The sequence below is a fragment of the Python bivittatus genome, unplaced genomic scaffold (assembly GCF_059951505.1).
Source record: "Python bivittatus isolate LINGU-HERP-01145 unplaced genomic scaffold, Pbiv_v1 ctg000330_np1212, whole genome shotgun sequence".
Taxonomy (NCBI): Eukaryota; Metazoa; Chordata; class Lepidosauria; order Squamata; family Pythonidae; genus Python; species Python bivittatus.
In genome coordinates, this window is record NW_028277058.1 from 32,476,762 (window position 1) to 32,500,562 (window position 23,801).

General features: G+C 36.1%; 1 protein-coding gene across 1 annotated transcript in view; it reads left to right on the forward strand.

Annotated features, from left to right (window-relative positions):
- UTP20 (UTP20 small subunit processome component) overlaps positions 1 to 23,801 on the forward strand; it is a 79,941-nt gene that overhangs the window by 45,556 nt on the left and 10,584 nt on the right. The window contains exons 28-51 of the mRNA XM_088141923.1: positions 539 to 682; positions 1,979 to 2,058; positions 3,022 to 3,248; positions 4,231 to 4,375; positions 4,796 to 4,883; positions 6,519 to 6,662; positions 7,705 to 7,755; positions 7,839 to 7,991; positions 9,327 to 9,482; positions 10,453 to 10,593; positions 10,787 to 10,924; positions 11,309 to 11,448; positions 12,501 to 12,580; positions 14,831 to 15,129; positions 15,503 to 15,642; positions 15,866 to 16,022; positions 16,428 to 16,529; positions 17,155 to 17,322; positions 18,909 to 19,075; positions 19,698 to 19,839; positions 20,663 to 20,779; positions 21,494 to 21,664; positions 22,497 to 22,625; positions 23,325 to 23,435. Coding sequence (XP_087998049.1) covers positions 539 to 682; positions 1,979 to 2,058; positions 3,022 to 3,248; positions 4,231 to 4,375; positions 4,796 to 4,883; positions 6,519 to 6,662; positions 7,705 to 7,755; positions 7,839 to 7,991; positions 9,327 to 9,482; positions 10,453 to 10,593; positions 10,787 to 10,924; positions 11,309 to 11,448; positions 12,501 to 12,580; positions 14,831 to 15,129; positions 15,503 to 15,642; positions 15,866 to 16,022; positions 16,428 to 16,529; positions 17,155 to 17,322; positions 18,909 to 19,075; positions 19,698 to 19,839; positions 20,663 to 20,779; positions 21,494 to 21,664; positions 22,497 to 22,625; positions 23,325 to 23,435 — 3,390 coding nt within the window. The remainder of the gene's footprint in view (positions 1 to 538; positions 683 to 1,978; positions 2,059 to 3,021; positions 3,249 to 4,230; positions 4,376 to 4,795; positions 4,884 to 6,518; positions 6,663 to 7,704; positions 7,756 to 7,838; positions 7,992 to 9,326; positions 9,483 to 10,452; positions 10,594 to 10,786; positions 10,925 to 11,308; positions 11,449 to 12,500; positions 12,581 to 14,830; positions 15,130 to 15,502; positions 15,643 to 15,865; positions 16,023 to 16,427; positions 16,530 to 17,154; positions 17,323 to 18,908; positions 19,076 to 19,697; positions 19,840 to 20,662; positions 20,780 to 21,493; positions 21,665 to 22,496; positions 22,626 to 23,324; positions 23,436 to 23,801) is intronic.

A 23,801-nucleotide genomic window follows, 5' to 3' on the forward strand; every position in this document is an offset into this window, starting at 1 on the left:
CTCTTGAGGAGCTAAAAGCCACTTAAAGTCTGTGAGAGCCCTATTTATACTTGGTAGTTTTCTGAACATATTAGTCATACATTACAGACAAATATTCCCATTTGTGTTAAACTTTGACTTCGTATAGTTAAAAATGAACTTACAGCCTTACGATTTCCTATAGTTTGCATTTCTGATAAATGTTTTTGTGGTTATGGTGCTTACTTTTTCTTTCACTGCTATGCAAATTCTTAACCAAATTCGTGTTGACTACCTCTGCTAAGAGATCAAATATTATAGAGGTTATAGTTTCCATAGTGAGAAGGTTATGGGGGAAAAAATCATATGCAGTTACATAAGGTGTGACTAGTGAGATGTCTAAAAAGCTCCTTCTCAAAGTATTATCCCATTTGAGTAGTTACAACATGTGGATAGTGCGTGCTAATGTCTGATAACTAATCTTTAAAATATTTTGGCCCCATGCATGAATAAAAAAAATGCAATTTTCTGAAAATGTTTTGCTTAAGGAAAGAAGGAATCATCACAGGTTTTTTTACAGATTCAACTCAGATTTATCAACCAGCTGAAAAACTTAAGGCGCCTTGGACTTAAGCTTGTAGCAGACTTTTTCTCTGACTTTGAAAAGTACAGCTTTAGTGTGGAAGAGATTGATGCTGTGTTCTGTGCAGTGGTGTGGCCCCAGGTAAGGCTGCTCCTTTCAGTAGGTGATTCCCAAGGTTGCCTAGTACAAACTGTGCAAGTGCCTTATTCTTGGGGGGGTGGGAGCAGAATTTGGGGCAAAAGGAAGAGAGTACCTTAAAATAAAACATCTCACTTTGTTATGTCCCCCTTAGATGGTCCAAGTGTTTCTAAATCTAATTACAGTACATTTTCAGTAGCTTTTATTGTACTCTAAACATTACCAATCTATCACCGGGCCTGGAGGTCAGGAAGTGAGGTTGAGCCCATGCATTGGCTACGTTAATTGTTATTAATGGAGCTGTTTTTATCCCGGCTGTTATTTTAGGTGTCTTGTTTTGTTTTTCTGTTTTTATATTTTTAACATTATTTTCTGCCCAGAGTAATTTACTTGAGATATGTATCCATATAAATTGAATAAATAAATAAATAAATAAATAAATAAATAAATAAATAAATATTGGCTGACTTTAAATCACTCTGACATAGATCACCTCAGTAAATACAACTGCAGATTTGCAGCTGAGAAATGTAAGAATTACAGAACAGTGTCCTTTAGATGAAATATGTGTATCCTTAAGTTAGCTAGAGTTCACATCTCATTTACTGGGCAAAGGGCACTGCATTCAGGGTTCCCCCCACCCTTATTTTCAGTTGTACCACTGGCCTCCATAATAGGTGAAGCTACTGGCAGAGCCACAGTGGAGTAGAAATGGATCTGCAGTTCATAAATGCAACTTCTTCCGCTTAAATCAGGCTAACTTTCACCAACAAAAGTGAAATAAACTATTTATAGTATAATATTTATAATATTTATGTAATATTGTATAATATTCAAACATAACAGGAAGTTTCTGTTCTTCTGGTTAGCTCAGTCTAGAAAGAAGTGTCCTGTAGTGTAGCAGAGAGATGGTATGTGATACCCTCTTCTCTCTGGAGCCGGTGTCCTGGGACTTAGAGACTATTCTTTAAAATTAACAGCAGGCCCCTCTCGCTTGGTGAATTGTAGGCAACCCCTGATGGTAACATGCTTGGTTGGTCTCCTCAAAGGTATTTTTGCACTTGACATCAGTGGAGGCAGCTCTTGCTCTTCTGATGCGAAAGACATCACAGCAAACAGTGGTTGACGTCATACTGGATTCACACTGCGCTAAGTCAAGATGAAACAAACCACTGGCATAGTGCAGCATGTGAGCTCAGATAGTTAAAGGTTCTTTCAGATGCAAATAGTCTTGATTCTTCCATTCTAAATAGCTGTACTGAGATATACTTATTAACGTATCTTGATTTGTTCTCTCAGATCACCAGGCTGGCTTCTGAGAGCCAATATTCTCCTACTCCTTTATTCAAAATTATTCATATCTGGAGCAAAAACCCCAGGTAATCTATTTATTTTTTAGCAAAAAACAACAATTTTTATAGACTTTGCTATCTACATTATTTAAATGCTTTAAACCCAGTAGCTTTATTGCTGTGCAAGGAGTTTTAGAACTCTCTGCAATCTGCAGTATTCACCGACTGAAACCCCTGTTATCTCTTATAATTCACATTGCTGATTGGGCTGATAGAAATTGTATGTCAGTCACAAATGGAGGGCCATAGTTGGCTGCCTGTGAGCTTTATGTACAAACATAGCAGTAAGTATAAATAATTGTAATATTGGGACCAGGCAAAAAAGGGTTAGAATCATATATTGCAAAAATTTGTGTCTTGCCAAAATATAGTGTCCTTTTGTTCTCTTCTTCTCCCTGTTTTTCTTTCCGTGGAGCTGTCAGCAAGATTAAACTGTAAACTTGTGATTCAAAGAAGCTTAAAGAAGTGGCTCACAGTTACCAGAGTTTCTCCTTTCCCAATCCAACCCTTTTTAAATCAAGTGATTTCTTGCATTACACCCAAACCATGATTTACAATACAAGAAAGACAAAACTAAATAATGTGATTATTTAATTATCTCTTAATACAGTGTATGAACCACGTCTTATTACCGCAGGAGTTCTATCTGTTGATCTTTCCAGGTGCTTTTATCCTACAGATAGAATCGCACTTCATCTCAACTATATTTAATCTCCAAGGCTAGTGTGTATGTTATAGAATAGTCTGTTCCTGATCTCCAGTAATAGTCTGGAATTATTAGGTAGCAGCCATTCAGGGGATTTCATGCTTTTCTTCACTGTTAATATCTGGAAATGTTTGTGCATATTTTTATACTAAAAGAAGTTGAAGCAGTTTCTGTAAGATGTCCACCGGAAGAATGAAAAACTTGTCCTTGTTTTTCAGTTTTGGATCCCATATAATTTATTTCTTAAAATCCTCCCCCCCACCCCCATTTCACTTTGCTTTTAGGTATTTCCCTTTGCTGGCTAAGCAGAAGCCAGGGCATCCAGAATACGATATATTATCAAATTTATTTGCTGTGCTCTCAGCCAAGAGTCTGGGAGAGGGAACAGCTGTTATTGTGATGGATGTGGTTGACAGCCTCCTCAATACTCCTGACTTTGAGCCTAAGGACCAGTTAAGCAGCTTGACAGTGACTGACTGCATCTTTATTGAAGTTGAAGAAATAGTGGGAGGTACGAATGGTTAGGTTTTGATTGGATGACACTGTTTGTTTTTATTACAATATTGCCCATTTTCATAAGACACAAGGTAGTTTACAAAAACAAGGAAATATATAGAATAAAGCCAATATTAAAACTGTCTATACAATTGCAGTCCATCCACCGTTGAGCTCAAACGCTTAGTGAAAAGCAACTTACAAAAGGCAAGGAGGTTCAGATGATGGTAGGACAGAGAGTTAAATTGTAAATGAAAATGATTTGAGTGTATTATATTTGAGCTTTAGAGATGTATATATAAGGTATATACTTCTAATCAAAGGTTGTTTACAGAATATGTAAACAAAATGGAAGATATTTCATGGTCTTGGCTTAGGATACTTAAAGGCCCACAATACACAGCCTTTGCACTGAAGCAGCTTCACATGCCTTCCTGCAATCTGAAGTCAGAAGTGTGGTGATTACAAGTAAGGCCTATTTACCCGCCTTTTGGAATGATCTCTTTAGAAGACTTGCCTAATACAGATTTCCCTTCAGAATGAGGCACAGATTGAAAAAGTAGTCACAGTTGCCAGCTTTTAAGCCTTATACTAGAAGTCAGCCACCTTTTCAGAATTCGGTGCAACTACATGATCTTTTTGATAGCAGAGGTAACAAAAAAATTAAAATGACTCAGAAATGGAGCTTATGCAGGATTTTGGTTGTCTTGCAAGATTTCTGGGTTTTAATCTTTTTAAAAGATACCTTTGTTTCTACAAACACTATAAGCAGGTATAATAAGTTTATACTGATACCAAGGTATCATCATCATCATGGTGTATAACAAATCAAAATAATAATACCAAAGTTGAAACATGGATATTTATTTTTTTAAATAAATAATCATAAGCCTCTCTTTCTAGGCTGTTTGATAAAGATTTATTTGGTTTTTTCTATTCGGAAAAAAACTGACCTGGTTTTTCATTTTACTTACCATATTCTACTGTCTTCATTTTAGATGTTCCTAGTATGGGTACAAGGCTAGTTCTCCCCCATGTCCCTTCAATTCTTCAGTATCTCAACAAAACTATGATCAGCGTAGATAAGATAAAGAAAAAAAAGTATAATGCACAACTCAGTAAAGAACTCAACATTCTTTCAAAGTAAGTGGTTTCTTACCCTTTCTAATACTACATATTTACAAGAGATTCCTTAATGCTGTAGAAGTGGTAGAGAGGGAACAGCCCTTTTTCTTTGGTGGGAATGGGGCTAATAGAAGGTAGTAGAGGTGAGGGTTAACACTTCCTAATCTCTCAGAAGGCAAGAAATCAGATGACTTTGTCAGTTCTTCCATTTTCACTCAGAACAGATGCAAAAAAATTTCTTTTCTGTCTCCTTTGCATCTTCTGCTGTTTCTGATAATGCAATAACATGCTCTTTGTAAGCAGAACATCAAAACTTTTCAAGGGTACATATTAAAAAATATTCTTATACAGCCTTGGCTTCTAATTTAGACAACTGAAACATTACATGGTATTATAACATAATTGTATGTGATTACTTTTGTTTTCTGTTCTATGTAGGATTAGCAAGTTTATAAAGGATAAGAGCCAGAGTTCTATTCTGATTGGCCTCCTGCTCCCTTTCCTTCACCAGAGCAACATTACTCAGGTAGGTTTAGAATGAAGTTATGGAGAGTAATATTTTCTTTCAGGTTAGATTACTTTTTTGATGACATTTTAAAAGTTTTTGCACTGTGGGCTGACTATACATGCATTCAAGCTGACACTGAAGGAACCAGGCTATATATATATAAGCCACAGCAGAGAGTGGAACTCAGCAGGATATGAAAAATAGTGGATGGAGCAGAGCGAAGAATATGGAAGCCTGGGTCATAGCCACTTCAGTTAGATTCAGAATGAATCTAATGCGTTATATACTGATCTGTGTATTTAAGTAATGAACTTTTGTGTTATAAAATAGGGATTCTGTAAATATAAATGTAGAGGGCAGAATGCCCTCTTGAACATCTTGTAGATTTATTGTAATTCATTTCTTAGATCCCCATTTTCTTCTGCAGACATCATCTTTGGAAGCATAAATACAATTTTCTAAACAGAACCAGGGCTTCATGAAAGAGATCCATTGAGGTGTGCTTTGCTGAAGCACTCCTGCCTGAGTTATATGGAAAATGGGAGCAAACTAAAATCTAATCTTGGCATAAGAAAAGACCATCTTCATATTGGCCTTCATAGATGACCAACTCACACTAATTTGTCATAAATGTTCGCAGTGATCAACATAGTAGTGCTTGCATAAGCATATTGGGAAAATGTGGAGCCTCCCAAATTGATCCTGCTTTCCATACTCCTTTTTCTTCCTTTTTAAAATACTTTCCCTAAAAGTTGCAAAAAAAGTTACAGTTGTTTTCCCCAGAACCTTATTTCATCTTATTGAATAAAATTATTGAGAAGTGAAGAAGTCCAGAAATGACTTTTTGTTCATTAACTTGATCTTTTAAATTGTGTGCTTGATTTAAAATTCAGACCATGACACAAACTTGATCAAGAATTTCAGTTCACTTTTTTTGTCTTGAAATATCATTGACCCTTTTTTGGGAAGTTCTTACTTTGTTTTTATTGTGAACATACATACAAGAAAACGATGTATTCAGGAATGTCACATGATTAACATGATAATAAAAAGGAATAGAATGAATTTTGTATTGGAGACTTGATGACTTTTTTCCCTTCTGCCAATAAACTCCACCACTAGGAGCATCCTGCTTGATTAGCTCCAAAAAGAAGCACTAACTTTATTTACAAGATAATGTTGAAAATATTTTTACTGTTTTTTGACAGTTTGATGGAGCTTCAATATTTAGACATATCGATAGATACTTCTTTTTGTGGGGGCACATTTTCATTGACTGCTGCACTTTTTTCAACCAAAACTTACTTGGTATCTCTGAAATTCACAGAAGAGTACATAAAGCTACTTTCAGTAAACTAGTCAATTGAAGTCCTTTGCAGTGTATTTGTGTAGAGGAATGCATGGATATCTTTGAAGAAGATATGCAGGAATAGATAAGGCAAAATAAGAGACAATTCAGCCTGTGAAAGGAGAAGGCATGAGACAGAAACTCAAGTTTATCCTCTCTTGAGTCTTTTTGGTATAAGAGGTGGCACAGGGATATTCTGGCAGGCTTTCAAGATTCTGTTATACCCTAAACAATAAAATAACATTTCTGTAATCTTTGCTCTGTCTGTTACCTGACCTGACATACTGACAATCTCTTTCTTTCAGGATACAGAGATTGACATCCTGGAGACAGTGCAAAATCTACTGAAACATTGCTTAACTCCAGCAAGCTTCCTTAAACCTCTGGCAAAATTGTTTTCTGTTATTCAAAACAAATTGTCTCGTCAGGCACTCTGTGTGGTTTTTGAGGTATTATATAACTGCCTACTTTTTTAAAAAAAGTATTCTCATCCCACTATGATTCAGTGACTTCAGTAGGTTTGTTCCACAGTTAGATGCTAGTCTTGATGCTTTTATAGTCATTTTTTGGTGAATCATCCTTTTCTGTCCTCTTTTTTCTTTTTGTCTTACAAAAGGGTAGCTGGAGGAAGAGGCTTTTGTGACATCCTCCATTAAGATTCTCTGGTCATAGATAGGTAATTTGATGTCTTCCAGAGGTTTTGGACTACATTTCCCACAAGCTCTTGTCATTGATCATGGGAATTGAAGTCCAAAATGTACAGACGATACCACGTTGCCTATCCTTGCCTCTGTACCATAGGGAGCCATATGATCTGTTGTATCCCTGGCAGAGGGTGATATGCTACAAAGGGTTTCTCCGAGCATTATAATTGGTTGCCAGATAGACTAGTCAGTTGTTTGCCGAACAACAAATGCAAAGTGGGTCAAATTGCCACAAAGGTGTGGTTAGGGTACAAAGTATTTACATACTGAATGCACTGGCAATTCTAGTTGTTGGTTTATTTAATAGATTTATATAACATTCTAGTTGTCATGTCTCATCTTAAAAAGTGAAATGGAGAGGTATAATAAGAGTACAACTAATGTGAAGGTGATAAATTATCTCATAAAGGAATGCTCCATAAATTTAGATATATTACTATGGAAAATAACTGAGAGTGGATAACTTAGAAATATTCTATTTTGATTGGTTTAATTTATATGATGTAATGGTATAAAAGCATTTTAAGGTCACTTAACTTTTTTTTTTTTTTTGCTAGTTAGTTTTGCTAGTTATTCCATATAAAAGAAAGTGTATATAGTATACAGTACATATTCTAGCATGTGTGATCTATGTACATTTATCCTTTGGTCACAACGTATACTGCTCTAACCATTTTTATCTTCAACAAAGATAAAAATAGCCTAGGAAAAATTAATGTGTGAAATAATTGTAAGTTATGTTATTCATTAATTCTGTCTTTTAATGACTTTCAATCTTTTTTAACAGACATTATCACATTTGGAAAGTAATTTAAAATATATCACAGATACTGTCAAGGTATGTAGCCGTTTTCCTGATTTGCTTAAATGTTTTTAATTCAGTTTGATTTAAATCTCAATTAAACATTTTGTCTGTCTTAGCTGAATGCTTTCAATCCACAACATCTTGATGAGATCAATTTTGACCTCCGTTTATCAGCATTCCAAGACATCATTTCTCATATCAAAGGGATGAACAAAATAGATGTCAGCTACTTCATTCCAGTAATGCATAACTGTTTCTACACTATACAGGTAAGTCCCATCTATATGGAAAAGATCTGCCCTTGCTTTCTGATTGTGCTCTTAGAAGTGTATTCATTTTATATATTTTTATCATATTTGTAATTTAATAAAGTTTTTTAAACACCCAGTATTTCCACATTTTCCCCCGTCTGCACATCTACCTCCAGTTGTGAGAGTAAAATCTCATGTGGTCTGATAACAACAGATGAATGTGTTAACAAAAAAAGAGACAAGTAGAAATTGTTTGCTTTGCCTAAAAGAGAATGGCTTCTAGTCATTACACAGGTGAAAGAGGCACAAGACTTTTAACCTTGATAATACAATAAAATAACCTTGATTCCAAAATAAACCAGGTTTTCACTTGATACATAGCAGCCACTGGGTTCTTTTGTAATGACTTTGTTAACCCTGCTACAATACATCTACTTATCAGCACTATGGTGTCCTTGAAAGTCTATTCTTTCAGTTTCTTGCCAAGCCAACTGAATGAAGTTGACGCCAACTGTAGTTTAACTTTGACTTAGAAATTTTTCTTATTCAGTTCCTCACAAATTTGTACTGTGCCTTTGAAAATGTGATTCGGAAGACTTCTGGGCAACATACAGGAACTTCTTAAACCAAAAGAATAGTGCAGCTGTTTTAAGGTGTTCCATGCACACTCCAAATCACATTCCATCTCTCAAACTTGGTTCTCTGAACACCTCTAGAAAGCAATGCCATCTCAATTCAATGATGATATTGAGAGAAGTTGTATCTACAACTGCGTGGATGCATCTTCATGCCCCCAAAAGCATTTCTAAGGACCAAGGGATCTTCAGAGGATCTAGTGTGGAGAACTACAGTAGGAGGTGGGAATAGTCAAAATAGTTGGCAATGTAGGCAATTTAAAGGAGCCTGGTCCTGCAAAACATTTTGATTGTTACTCATTTCTTCCTCTCTTCTGTCTTCTATCTGTGCAACTTGGCTTTCCCATAACACATGGGGCTGGGAGGGGGAAATAATGAACTGCAGTAGGAGATGGTGAGGTGGAAAACATGTGTTCCCTTATCATGAATTCCAGAATGTGAGAAGTTTATGGCCAGTGGTTGCCAGCCATAAAATAGCAAAATAAAAATTCCCTTTTCTTTCTGGGGAAAAAGAAGCATGTAAAAGGTTTGCAGTGAACTTATGCACTTGTGGTCATGGCTTGCTGCTAATGAAGATTACTTGGAATTTTCATCTCATTACAACTGCTTTGAACTATCATTGGGGATCTAGTTTATGTTTATTTTAGTACACATTTTTAATTATTTCTCTAATTTATAGGATTATAATCTCATGTGTCCTGTTCCATTTCTTTTGCAGTTAGAGGAAATGGCTTTAAGTGATAGTGCTGTCCTCTGCCTGAATGCCATTATTCACAAATTTTCTGAACTTGATCACACAGAGGATGAATTCAAGGAAATTATTCAGCACACACTTCTGGATTCTTTGAGAAAAGGGTTAAAGAGCAAGATTGAGGTGAAGAGCCTAACTCTCCTGGGCTTTGTGTTACAAAAATCAGGATGAATTGAAAATCTGTGTCCTGTAGATCTTGTAATTCTCACTTTTATGTAAATAAAGTCCTTGGGAGGACTTTTTACTGTGTTTTCTGTCCCAGCTCTATTTTTAACATGACTTCTATGTAGTTATTTATGCTTGAGTTAATATGAGTTATCCTTGAATTACTAAAGGCTTGCAGTAGATACATATATGCTTTTTATATTTTATGACTAAAAATGTTCCATTATCTGTTTGCATCATGACTCCCTCTTTTCCTTGCCCATTCCTCTGAATCCATGGTGATCTGAATATGGCAAAATATCAAATATATTAAATCAGTTAAATTCTGTACACTTTGGGACATTTGCACATGTTATCCTGGGTGCAAAAAATGGCTAGGAACAGCTAGACTTTAAAAACTGTAATGTGTTTAAGGCACTACTATTACTATTGCTTTTATATGGTAGTCCTTTGGGTTCAAAGAAGACACACTGTTGTGCAGTTCATCTGTGGGCTCAGAGGTGGCTCTACAGTCCCAGTCTGGAAGTGCAGAGTCTAGCATAATGGGGGCACTGGAAGTCCATTGTTGTAGTAACTATGCATGTTATTCTGTGATGCCAGTCGTGGTTTTCTAGAGGTTTTTGGCGGCGCCTGACTTCAAAGCCATACACCTCATATAAATAAATAGTAATTACTATTACTATTATTGCTGATATGGTATAAATTATCTACTTCCATTACTTCTTTAAGGTCTAGTTTTGGTATAATAAATATTTGGTGTTTAGAAATGGTCACAATAGCTTAGGTTAGCAGTTTGAAAGGGAAGAATTCAGATGGACTGCTGTAAAAAAAGAGTTTTCTTTTCTGTTCAAAAAGTGGAGCCTGTGATATATTTTAGAATGTTAGATGTCCCTGTAAACCAGTTACAACATTTTCTTTGGGGTTTTAGTGCATTCAGCAGGATTACACATCATTACTGTCAAGGTTGATTCAAACATTTTCAGAACATCCAGAGTTTCATGACTTGGTCCAGCTGACTGATTATCATGATCCAGAGATGGACTTCTTTGAAAATATGAAGCATATTCAGGTAAAAGGAAATGTTGTAACTGGTTCTCCTAAAGTGCTGTTTGAGTTATCTGATCGTGATAGCATGAAAACTGATATCACTTATTTCTTTTTCTCTATTGATATAAATCTCTGCAATCCCTGGTTTTAATATTGAAATATTTAGTGGACTAGGATATTTCAATTAAGTTCAATTAATTTTTATATTCTTTCAGATCCATAGAAGGGCACGAGCCCTGAAGAAACTAGCTAAGCAACTAGTGGAAGGCAAAACCATATTGAGTTCTAAAACTCTTCAAAATTACATTATGCCTTACGCAACTACTACCATTTTTGATGAGAAAATGCTTAAGGTAAGCTTTTGAACATAAAATGGGTGAAACTACTTCTGCTTCATTACCATAAGAAGGACATTTCTTCTATCAACACATTTGATCTTTATGTGACTTTTCATAAAGAGGAAAAGGATCTTTTCCTTTACTACCTTTAGTAGATTCCATAGCTCTTATGGAGAATTTGTTGTTGTTGGAACTTCACACACAGAATGGGGGATGGACGTAAAGGGCTTGTTCAGAAAGATTGCTTCCTTCTGCCCACCCTCTGCAGTGGTCTTGATCCAGATCAGAGGACTATAGACTTATTTTTATGTTAAAAAAGAGTGGATAGAAGAACAACTTGATGTTGAACGTGTTCTGCAGTTTAATCTTTAATCTTACAGATAATACTCTTTTCCTTAGCATGAAAACATGATAACTGCATCAGTTGAAATGGTGGGAGCTGTCTGCAGACATCTTTCTTGGTCAGCATACCTTTATCATTTGAAGCATTTCATCCATGTATTGCAGACGGGACAAATCAATCAAAAACTTGGTGTCAGGTACAGTAAATGCCAGTTTTAAGATTTAAACTATAACCATATGCACTTACATAGGAGTAAGTACTATTGAATATTATGGGCTTCTGAAAAAATAAGTGTGATTTTGCCTACTGATAATATTTTTAAAAAATGATACTTCATTATAGTTAACTGTCAGTATCTTTAAGATTTTAAAGCTGTTACTTATACTGTATTGCTGTACATATATTTATTTTGTGAGATTCTAATTCACCCAAAGATTAAGGAAAGTGAGATCACGAGCCCTTTAGCTCTTGGCCTCAGCTTGTACCATTGCTAATTTGCAACAGGAGTGAGTAGTAGCCTCACTGTTGGATCTGCAAGACATCTTTTTCTGTCCAGGCCTGTAGGTATGCATAATTACTTTGCAGTTCTCTGAAGCTTGTTCATAGCCTTCCAGTTATTACACCTTGGGCTGCTTTTATGCCACAACTCATATGCTTCTATCTACTGTACATATATATATTTGCTAACTACAATTTATTTGACAGTCAGTCCAACAAGAGTCAAAACAGCTTGCAACAGAAAAAAATACATCAAAAAATTATAAATCAAACCAAAGCAAAGAAATAGTGCTTCAAAGGACAGCATCCAGTAGCAGGAGAGCAGGTTTTAATGGATTTCGGAAATATGAATAGGGTGGAAGCCTACCTAATCTTGGGAAGAATGCTGTTCCAAAGACTATTTCTGCTAACAATGTACAATTTACAGTGAAGATTTTTTAAAAAAAACTCTTATTATATTAATCAATATAGTGGATTAATTTTTAAAACATCTTTTGCACCTGTTCTATGTTTTCATAGTACATCAACCCTTTAATTATGCAAATAAGCAAAATGTATAATTGTAAGATTGTGGCGCAGGTATGTTAATTGCACTGTAGTTAAAGTATGTCATCTATTAATCCAGGGTTATTTTTACCATGGCAGCAGTGGCTCAGTTTTCCTTGTTTATACAGAGTGTTTTGCAAATTGTTCGATAAAGTTGGAAACTTTGGAAATCAGATGCATTTCTTTTTCTTTCTTCTTTGAAAGCGTGCTAGTAATGGTGCTGGAGGCTTTTCATTTTGACCACGAAACTCTTGAAAAGCAGCTTTTGATTATTGAAACGGAAGGTAAGTTTTCTAATTCCTGAATCTGATTGAGGGTACCTTGGCCCATGGGAATCTATTCCACTTGAAGTAAATTATGGTGCCCTTCTATATTTTTTTATAATATGCAAAAGAGAGAGAGCGAAGATCAAAAGCATATACTTTTTATGTACTAAATTACAATTAAATATTTAACATTTTTCTCAACTATTATATGCAGTCCAAATTTCTAAATAATCATCTGGCAGTAAAATGCTTGCTCAAATATAGAAGTGAGTTCTACAGGCCTTGGTATAATTGACACAAAATGGGTATCCCTCCAGTCTTACAATGAAACATTTTTGCAGTCATAAAAGCATACAATTTCTTATGCCCTCCTTTAATTTACTATAAGATTTACTTTTTCTAGACTAGATTAATATTATTTCTTCTCAGGGATTTGCTTCCAACACAGTGTAATACTAACAGAAAAACAATGCCTGATAATTTCTCTTTGTATATAATTCATAAGGTCTATTATTTATGCTTTTCTTATTTTTTCAAGTTAATTACTGCTTTGTTAGTTTAGAATGCCTGCTTAAAACTAAACCTATGTGCAGTTCTGCATTAAGCAAAGCCAGCCTAATTTATTTTCTCAGTTTATGCAGACATGCTGCACAGTCTGGCTGTTGTGCTTTGTGGTTTAAATTCTTGCATTACATACAGCTGCATGTGACCTTCAGGAGGATACATCATTCTGACCACACTGCCCCCTCTTAGTATGACTTGCTGATTTTTTTATTGTAAATTGTTTTGAGATTTTTAAAAATAAGAAACAGTATATAAATATTTAAAATAAACAAATAAGTGTGACATGCCGTGCTGAAAGGAAATCAGCATGAGTGTTGCAAAAATAAATTCTGCTTCACTGACGTGGATGGAAGTGTCATTTTCCACTTTGACTTTGTACACTTTGATTTTTAGATTTCTTCATCAAAGATTCTTGAGTTACTTGGTGACAGTCATGTGGATTAGATAATGTGTCCTTTTATGCAATACTAACTTGGCAAAAATAGCAAACAGTAGGAATAGTTTTATGGTGTGGTCAGTATCTAGCCTACCACATAAAGTTGTGGTTGCCACATTTGTAAAAGGATATAGAAAAAGTGTACAGAGGGCAACTAAAATTATCAGGAGGCTCAAACACCTTCCCTATGAGAAAAGGCTAGAATGTTTGGACTCTTTAGTTTGGAAAAAAGGTGAACAAGAGGACATGATCAAAGAATATAAATCATGCATGGCACAGAGAAAATAGGCTGCAAGAATCTTTTCTCCCTCCCTCACAGCACTAGAACCAGGGTTGTCCAATGAAGCCGGTTGAAAGGCGATTTGGAATAGATGGAACAACACTTTTTCTCAAAGCATATAATTAACGTGGAATTCATTACCACAAAATATGGTGATGGCCTCTGACTTGAATAGCTTGAAAAGGGGATAGATATGAAGATTGACTCTATCACAGCTATTAGTCAATGTTACTTGCAGGTTGGGAGCAACAAGACTCCAAATACCAGTTGCAGGAAAACAGTGGCAGGAGAGGAATATGTCTCTGTTACTTACAAGCATCCACCTCAGTGGCCACTGTGAGAAAAAAAATGCTGGCCTAAGATGGGCCTTTGTGTAATCTAGCAGGCTATTCTTAATTCTTCGGAGGGAATTTGTCTGGATAATTATTTTTAATTACTTTTAATTTTTTAAAAAAAATTAAATTACTTTAAGAAATAAATGGCATTGTGTGCTGGAAATGACTTATCTGGTTCAGTTTATTTCAATAAGGGTTATTCAGAATACATTTTGCTATGTGATAGGGTACCTTTATTATAATTCCTGCCTTTTGTTCTGTTAATTTTAATGGGGCTAAATATACTGAGGCTTATAAAATTGAATTATATGTTTAGGTGAAAGTTCCAAACTTCTGATGATCACTAGCGCAATAATTGTTGGCTACAAAGCTGATACTGCCAGGTAATTATTTGAGTACAGAAACTTGATGTAATCAGAATAAGACAAGGAAGTGAAGTGAGATCAGACTTCAGAGAATCTAATATTTTATGGAGATATAAAAAACTCAGAAATTGAGTTTCCAGAAAAAGATAACGGTTGACTGAATTCTTAATAGGAGTGCTTCCTGCTAGAGTACTTTGTTGCAGTTTTTATTTCTTTATCTTATTCTAAAATGGAATCTTGATTAATAAATGCCATAGTCATTTCATTCATCTTATGTAACTTCTGTAGAAGCCATGCATATCAATCCTGAAGTAGAGAATGAAGCCATGGAAGTGGAACTTAGTGATGGAGAAGAAGAAGGCCAAAAGACCAGCAAAGAACATTCTTGTGTCAGTGAACAGAAGGAGGATGCTGCATCTGGGTCTGATCAGCCTGCTAATGAAGAAGATGAGAACTCCCAGAAAGCTACAAAACCGCCCTCATTCCTGCCCAGGAATAAGAAAGAGCTGGAGTGTCTGATTAAACATATTCAGGAAACAGTGATTGCCAATATATTGCCCAAACTGCACAGATGCCTCATTGCAAAGGTATGTTTTAACACTTCCTTTCTTTTTTCCTCCGGGGCATTCAGATTGGCGTTGTGGGGATTTCTCATGCTTTTATTTCACAGTAATAGTACAGGAGAGGTCAAGCTGCAAAAGATCATATAGAGATTTTTATAACTGAAGGAAGTTTTAGACCTAAGATGCCCTTAATTCTTGTCCAACACTCTAACCTGCCTTTCTTAACAGTTCTCCTAGCTGGGGTATGAATTTCAGTCAAGCCCATCTGGAGAAGGCAGGTTTAACGTATGCATTAAAGTAGACTGAGTATTAATTTCTCTCTCAGCATGAAGAAAGATATCAAATGCATCTTGTAGTAAAATTGTAACTGAAGTGGATTTGTTTCGGCACTTCACAGGTCAAAAGAGATGAACAGCACAAGCTGGTGAAATCCAAGATTGTCAATGATGAAGAGGTGGTGAAGGTCCCAATAGCTTTTGCAATGGTCAAGCTGATGCAGTCTCTTCCTCAAGATGTTATGGAGGAGAATTTGCCAAGGTAAATATGATATCTATATCTATAATGGATATTAAATCTTTCATATGTAAATCTTCAACCACCACCACCACCACCACCATCATATAAACCTTTGAAGATAAATTATATCAATATAGTATTAAAATTTTGTTGGAGTTGAAATGAAGCTTTTCCCACTGAAATTGGTGTTCTGTTTTTCTTTACTTGGCATCTTTAGATAATTGTAGTCTCTCTTTGTTTCCAGCATTCTTCTGAAAGTCTGCTCTCTTCTGAGGAATAGAGCGCAGGAAATCCGGGACATTGCACGTAATACCTTGATGAAAATAATGGAGGCTTTGGGACCACAATACCTTCAGTATGTTTTAAAAGAGATGGAGTCAACCCTTGTCAGCGGTTACCAGGTAAGGAGGAAGCATAACAGATGTGGGGAGGAATCTGGAATTCCTTTTTCATTCTGCTTTTATTACCAATCTATAATCATTGTAGATAGTAACAGACTGTATTTGCAGAACTATATGCAAGAATGTCTGCACTTTCTCCTAATTCAGTACATCAGTTGACATTGGGTTAGTAACAGAAACTGCTGAAGGTAAATACTCTTAGAAATATTAGAAATAACATTAGAAATAGGGTCAGTGCTTCAAAAGTTTGAGAAATGCAGGATTACCTAGAAGGCTGATCTAATAGGTAACAATAGAAAAACTGGGGAAAAGTACATTGTAATATTTTGACTTACATTGCTGCAATACTCTTGCGGTAGTTTTCTTTTCCATTAACAAATATAATGGTCTCTCCTAAATATGTAGGTCCACGTGCTAACTTTCACTGTCCACCTCTTGCTGAAAAGCCTCGCCAATGATCGACTTAAAGTTGGTGATTTGGATCCCTGCATAGAACTGTTGATGGAAGTACGTTTTTTACAGCATATGAAAAAGATCAGATGCAAAATGATTCGTTTCAGCAGGTCTTTAACTTAATTCTTGCATGGGGAAAAGGTGATGCTGGGTAATGCCAAAGTCAAAACTGCTCGTTCTCTGAAGAAACTCAGATCATGAGCCATTTGTTTAAAGAAAGGGAAAAGAGCAATGGGAGCATTCTCTGATCTTTAGCTTGGCTTTCATAATCTCCAGACACATTATCCATGTTATTATGTAATGCACACAAAGACATTAAGTTGACATTCATTCTGAGGGGGCAGATGATCTTTCCTGTCATTTTATTGCTTTGTTTATGAATTGCACAAACCATTATGGTTTGCTGAGATTTATTGGATTTTAATTTTTTTTAAATGGAAGAAGGCCACATTTACAGTGTTGGACTTTTGAGGTATGTCTTAAGGTCTCTTCCTCTTCCTTATATAACAGCATAAGCTTTTCTGGTTAGTCTTTATGGTGCCACAAAATTTGTACATCAGTGAACTAAAGGGACTGTTGTCTGGAAAGTTGCACTGAAAACGGCAGATGCAGCTGTAACTATTTCATTATTATTATCTGTTGCTGAACTATCCTTATTTCTCTCCTATCTTCTGTAAAGATTTTCAGCCGTGAACTGTTTGGGGAAATTGCTGAGGAAAAAGAAGTAAAGGGCATAGTTTCCAAAGTCATGGAAGCTCGTAGAAGCAAAAGTTACGATTCTTATGAAATCCTTGCCAAATACGTAGGAAAAAACCAAGTGATTAAGGTTATTCTTCCATTAAAAGAGGTAAGAAGGTAGAATTAATATTCATTGGAACTTTAAAGTGGGATACTGTATGTCTGAATACAGTAATCGGATTCTTCTAGTGAGCAGACATTCCTGGGCAGAGTGAGCAAGCTGTAGCCCCAAAACTGCATGTAACCTCTTTTCCTTGGTCCTCAACTCCAGAGTCCCCTTTGACCAGTCTTTCAAAAAATTTCCACCATTTTGAAATAGGAAACTACAGCATAATGCCTAAAACAAGCTTAACAGTGACTTAAAAGAAGAAAATACTGCAAACCCTTCCCCCCCCCCATCACTTTGTATCATTGTTCTGATCCCAAATACAATCCCTGGTCATCAAAATGTCACTTTTTGCTAATTAGTCTTGCTAAAGTTCACTGTGGGCATGTCTGTATGTGTGCTTTAATGAAAGTGGTATATACATTTTATGTATAAACAAATATATATAACTACAAGTTTTCCAGATATATTAGTCCTTCTTGTGCCAGTATTAGCTGAGAAGAACCTGGGCTGCCAGTTAATCCCAGTTATATGCTAAAGGCAGAAATTAGTAAATTTCTGGGGGCCAGAGGCGGCATTTAATATTTTTGGAAGTGTCAAAGGGTAAGGCAACAATATATAAAAGGTAGCGTCGTGTAATGTACGTGGCTGGACAATAATTTCCTGGGAGGGGGGTGAATTTGGTTGTGCTTGTGGTTTTTGTTTTTTTCTACATAAAGCCTAGCTTAGAACTTACTCTACAATTTTCCTTTATCTGGGATAATAGTGGGAAACAATGCAATTTATTTTCAATAACATTGACCAGAGGTTCTGAGGAGCACAGAAAAGAGGTTTATGAGCTATGTATCGTTCTGAAGCTTCAGGTTGCCTACCTTACTGTAAGGTAACTTCATGATCTGCTAGAATATTCAGAGGATCTTTCTGTCAAAGATTTGCCAAACAGCTCCTTCCCCTTTTCTGGTGTGATCAACCCAATCAATTATCAGTAAAGCTCCTGTCACCTCTCCCACTTATACTTTTGAATTTCTAGTATCACTTTTATTTGCTGAATGAGAAATCAACAAATTAAGGAATATTGTAGATTATCATCTAGAAAGTACAGAACCATTTTACTGCTTTTGGATTACAGTTGACCACCTGCTCCCCAATTTCCTCTTTTTTTCCAATGAATGAAACCAGGATGAAGTTGGCAGTATTGTTCCAGGGGCTGCAGAGGCACAGCACATAAGAGATTTTTATTGGGTTGGGAGAGTTTCTTGACGTAGACTTGGTTGGAGGCTGCCAGATGCTGATCTCTCTTGTAGAGACAGGACATGCATGCAATCAGTGCAAATATATCTAGTAACAGTATGATGAATATGTAATTGAAAGAGGAATAGAGGGAGGGTTCTCAGTGATGCAGTGGAGCACTTTCACAAATCTTCCTTGATGTGGAGCCATGGAAAAAAGCAAAATGATGCATTCTCTCAGAACATGTTGCTGCTGCAGAAAGGTGGGAGGTATTAGTGTTGAAAGTGTCATTCTAAAAAGATTTCTGTTCTAGGATTTGCTTTGTAAGGTGATTTCTATATTGTAATGTCGTCCTGCAGATTTTGGAGAATACAACCAGCCTAAAGATGTCTCGAAAGGTACATGAAACTTTACGACGAATTGTGTCTGGATTGATACTGAACAAAGCAATGACTGCAGACTCTGTTCTTCTACTCAGCCATGGTTTGATTAGTGAAAATCTGCCATTGTTAACAGAGAAAGCAAAGTAAGTTTAGGAAGAATAAAACATATAGAAAGCTATATTTAGTTTGATCCCCTTTTCTTTTGCTTGCCAATAAATGTTATTGCTTTATACTAAATGCTAGTAGAAAATCTATATGTGGGTGCCTATGTTTTATATACACACAGCAACACACATATTTATACACAGCAAATCCCATTTCATTATCATAAATGCAAAGAAGTCAGCAATCTCTGGTTCTGTGTTTCTGCAATGCCTACAATTCTGGATTTCTTCCATTTGTTTACTTGCAGTTCCACTGTTTCTAGTTAAGCCATATTTTATTTTAACCAGCATTTGATTCCTTCTTCTTTAGGATAAAAACTATTTTTTTTTCCTTGATCAATCTCATGAGGGCTATTTGATGCACGCAGCAGTCTTTTGGAGATCAGTATTATATAGATCTTGAGATCTTTCCAGTCTCTCAAGAAGAAATGGCTTCATTAAATAATTGAGCTTACTTTGAAGTATATGAATTCATATTAAATATCTGATTTTGGTTTCCTCTCCTTTCTCTGCTCAATAAATGCCTTTACTTCATTTAGAAGAACTGTCTGCTAAGACCATAATTCTTATTTTTGCTTTCTTCTTCAATAACTGTTTTCAGAATGAAAGCTGCAGTTCCTCCAGATCCACGTTTGCAACCAGAGAGCTGCCTCTTACTGCCACCGACTCCCGTTCGAGGAGGTCAAAAAGCACCTGTGAGCAGCAAGACTAACATGCACATCTTGGTTGAGTCAGGGCTACGGGTAAGAAGTGCCCAGCATCTCTCTCTCTCTCTCTCTCATTGATTTTTTTCTGTTTTAAAATGTGTAGTCTCTCCAGTATTAAATGAATCCAGCCTTTTATGTTTCATTCAGGAACATTACAAACAAACCAGATCAAACCTCATGACCCACCTTAAAATTGTTGAAATAACTTAATAATAACTTAATAACTCTAGTTTCTCCCTACATGTTACAGATGGGTCACTTGATCAGAATAAAAAGTTGAGACAATCAATTTAAATATAAGGCTCCCATCAGTTATGGGAGAACTGGCAGTGTGTGTAATACTGCATTCACTTTCCATCCCTCACATGCTCTGAGTTTTTCTTTCTTGGGTGATTGGAAATCATGACTTGTCATTACATTTGAATGTATGTATTATTTGCATAAACAATTATTTACATGTTTGTTATTAATCTTGAAATGAGAGCCTTGGAAGTCATTAAGAGAATGGATCTGTAAGGCTTGCCATTGTGGCTGAACTGAGCCAGCCTATAAAGATTTGTTATTTTGTAGTAAATACAAAATAGAATCTGGAAGGACGTTTCTGTGGAAAGTTCCTGAGCAACATTATAGTTCAATAGACTTGACAGATTAGAAAGAAGAAAAATATTTCTCTCCATCCATTTCTTTTGTGTCTTCAATCTTTTTCCTGCTTGTGCTCTCCCCTCTTAATGTGCTGCATTTCTAAGATACCACTGCAATTTCTTACTGTGTTAAATAACATCTGAGATTACCCTTGTGCTTGAATAAATCATTTTACCTTTTAGATTAAAGCCCTCTAACACTTCTTTATCGTGTACAGCTGCTGCACATGAGTTTGAAGAGATCTAAAATAAATTCTTCAGATGAGCATGTTTTAGAAATGTTGGATCCTTTTGTACAACTGCTTATCAGCTGTCTTCAGTCCACAGATAATAAGGTATGATGTTTAGCAACATGTAACAACTTTACAGCAGTGCAGACAGACTATGGAGTTCAGTCCTAGAACAAATCTCTCTTTGATAAGTAATAACGTTGGGAGATTACATACTCACTGCTTAGATGTCAGAACAGAAAATCAAGAGTTTTGCATTTACTTACAGTATTTCTGTTAAAGTGCAAGTTTCTGGGTCTTACATTTGCGCAGAGAGCTTTAAAATAGAGATACACAACTGGACCCCCTAAGGCTGCAAACAGCCCCCCAAACCTTGGCCTCCAAAGACCAGATTGTAGTTTGAATGCACTAGAAGTGTGACAAGGGCTGGACTCTAGTACATAGTATATTCTGTAGATATGTAGCCAGAAGGTTAGCAAAATTAAAGGTGCCCAGCTTGGTAGAGGTTTGCTTCCCTTTTTAGGTTCTAGGTTATATACAGATTGTTTATTCTGTGTATTTATTTCTGTTTTATAATCTGTCTGCTAGCCTTTTGATTGTAATAGTAAGCTAAACTATTGATTCAGCAGTAGTGGCCCATGTGTCTTTTGCATCTATATGTTAAGAAGGTGGTACTAAAGTTTGGTACAAGTGACGGTTTTTGGAAAACATGAAATCCTAGATTTTTAAAAGCCTACTAATAATCTCAGCTGGTAGATTTCTGGTTGGTACCAAGATTTCCATGAACCATATATATCATTCTTGTTATTTTCTTTCCAGGTGATCACTGGTGCACTTCAATCATTTCTCTGGGTTTTAAAGTTTCCTCTACCTGCAACAGATAATAATATGGAGCAGTTAATTACGCAGCTTTTCCTCCTACTGAAGGACTTTGCTAAACCAGGAGCAGCTAAAGGACAGAATTTTCATTTGGTTGTCAATTGTTTCAAAGTAAGTCTTAACCAAAAGAATGGTTCAGTGCTGATCCTGGATAAGTCTTATGCCAGTGTTATCGTATTACCTGCATGATAAAGAAGGTACCTCTGCCTCCTTGAAATCTGTATATGTTAGTACATTTTACTGAAATATACTTACTGGTAATTTTTTTGGCTGTTGTGCAGGCAGAGGTCTCAGGAATAGTTCCTAGCATTTTGCGCAAAGTGGTAATCCATTGTAGAGTCCACCCAGCAATGTCAGTCTGCAGAAATAAAGAACTACTCAGCTGCCTCATTTGGAGATAAAATACACTGGGAGGGAAGGTCTGTGTTTGTAGTAGTCTGACCCAGTTTCAGGGTTGTGGGAATTCTTTCAGTTTCCAGTTCCATCTTTTCCTTGACAGCGAAAGAAGGAAATCATACAAAAACTTGCCTATCACTAATATTTATCATTTTTAACACACACGCATGCATATGTACAGATTTGTCTATTGTATATTTTTGACCATTCTAAGAACTTGAAATTAAGTCACAGAGTACCATTTTATGATGAATTAATAACATGCCTAATAAAGTTTTGAGCTGCAGGAAATAAAAAGTTAAAAAGGATTAGTTTCATCTCCCCTCAGAGTTGGGTTACATGGGTGTAATTCAGCAATAGGTTTCAAAAGAGAGAGAGGCCCTTACTAATCTGAGAAATGATAATGGGGCTTACTTCCTACTTAATTCTATTTAGGATTGTAATCTTTGTGGGAAAAATGATATTTTTGCACGTCTATAGAGTGAGAATATTTTATTTGGTAGACCAACCTATATTTAAGTTTACAATGCAAAATTTTAATTTGCAGTGTGTAACTCTGCTTGTGAGGAATACAAAGAGTCATATAACAGATAAACAACTGCAAGTTTTGCTTGGATATGCTGAAGAAGATATTTATGACTCATTACGACAAGCCACTGCTTTTGGCCTCTTAAAGGTAGTAACATAGCAAATTGTCTTTTAAGAATTATTGCATGAAAACACAATAACTTGTCTTGTATTTTATGTGAAAATTGAAAGTCCTCTCTTGAAACCAGTCAGCCTGGAATGGGAAGCTTGGTGCAAGTGTCTCCTCTTGACACTGACCTCAAGTTGTATGTATTGTTGTCGCCAGGGGGTGGAGGTGTAGTATTTGGGGTTTCATTTCTGTAAGCCGCCTGGAGTCACCATGAGTGAGTTGGGCAGCCATATAAATTGCTTTAATAAATATAAATTAATAAATAAGTTTTTGAACTATAAGTCATCAGCCTAGCACATCTTCAGTTTACTTGTTTCTCCTGGGGAAGTATCATTCAACATCATCTTGGTGTGTTGCACCACAGCAAGCAGAATAGTTCTAAGTCAACAGCACTTTGCAGATAGGCTGTTGTTCTTCAGGTGGGCAGAACACCAGGTCCTGCCCGTCTGACTCTGCAGATCAGAAGAGACGACAACTTCCAAAGTGGCGGGTTGGGCATAAAATCATTTTAATCCCAGTGAATGGATATCTCAAGAGTTGGCTTTTAAGTAGTTGGGTTTCTGGTATGTGATGTTTTTGTGTCACAGGGCAAAGAAAGAAAAACTCTCTATTTTAAGTTGCTTTTGATAGGTTAGAACAACTTCACTCTGACTCATTATTGTCTCTGTTTTTAAAAAGGCCATTTTATCTAGAAAACTGATAGTTCCAGAAATTGAAGGTGTCATGCAGAAGGTTGCAGACTTTGCCGTTACAGGCCAAAGTGAACAAGTTCGAGTTCAGTGCAGACAGGTTTGTAGACATTTTAAAAATGTCCTTTTTATTATTATAATTATTTTCTTAGGAGCATAAAGATATTTTAAGTAATTTTCTTAAGCCAGAGATAATGATTCTTTTGGGCCTGGGGACTGAACTGGCCCTTAACAAGCTTACTGGTAAACTGTTTGCCAGCAGTGGAGAAGGCATAATTAAAATGAACAGATCACCCACTGTGGCAGTGTTGTCCAAACTTGGCCACTTTAAGATGAGTGGACTTCAACTCCCAGAATTCCCCAGCCAGCATTGAAGTTGTTGAAGTCCACTCATCTTAAAGTGGCCAAGTTTGGACAACACTGCACTATGGGCTGTAGACTCCTAATATGATTGTCTCAGAATCAT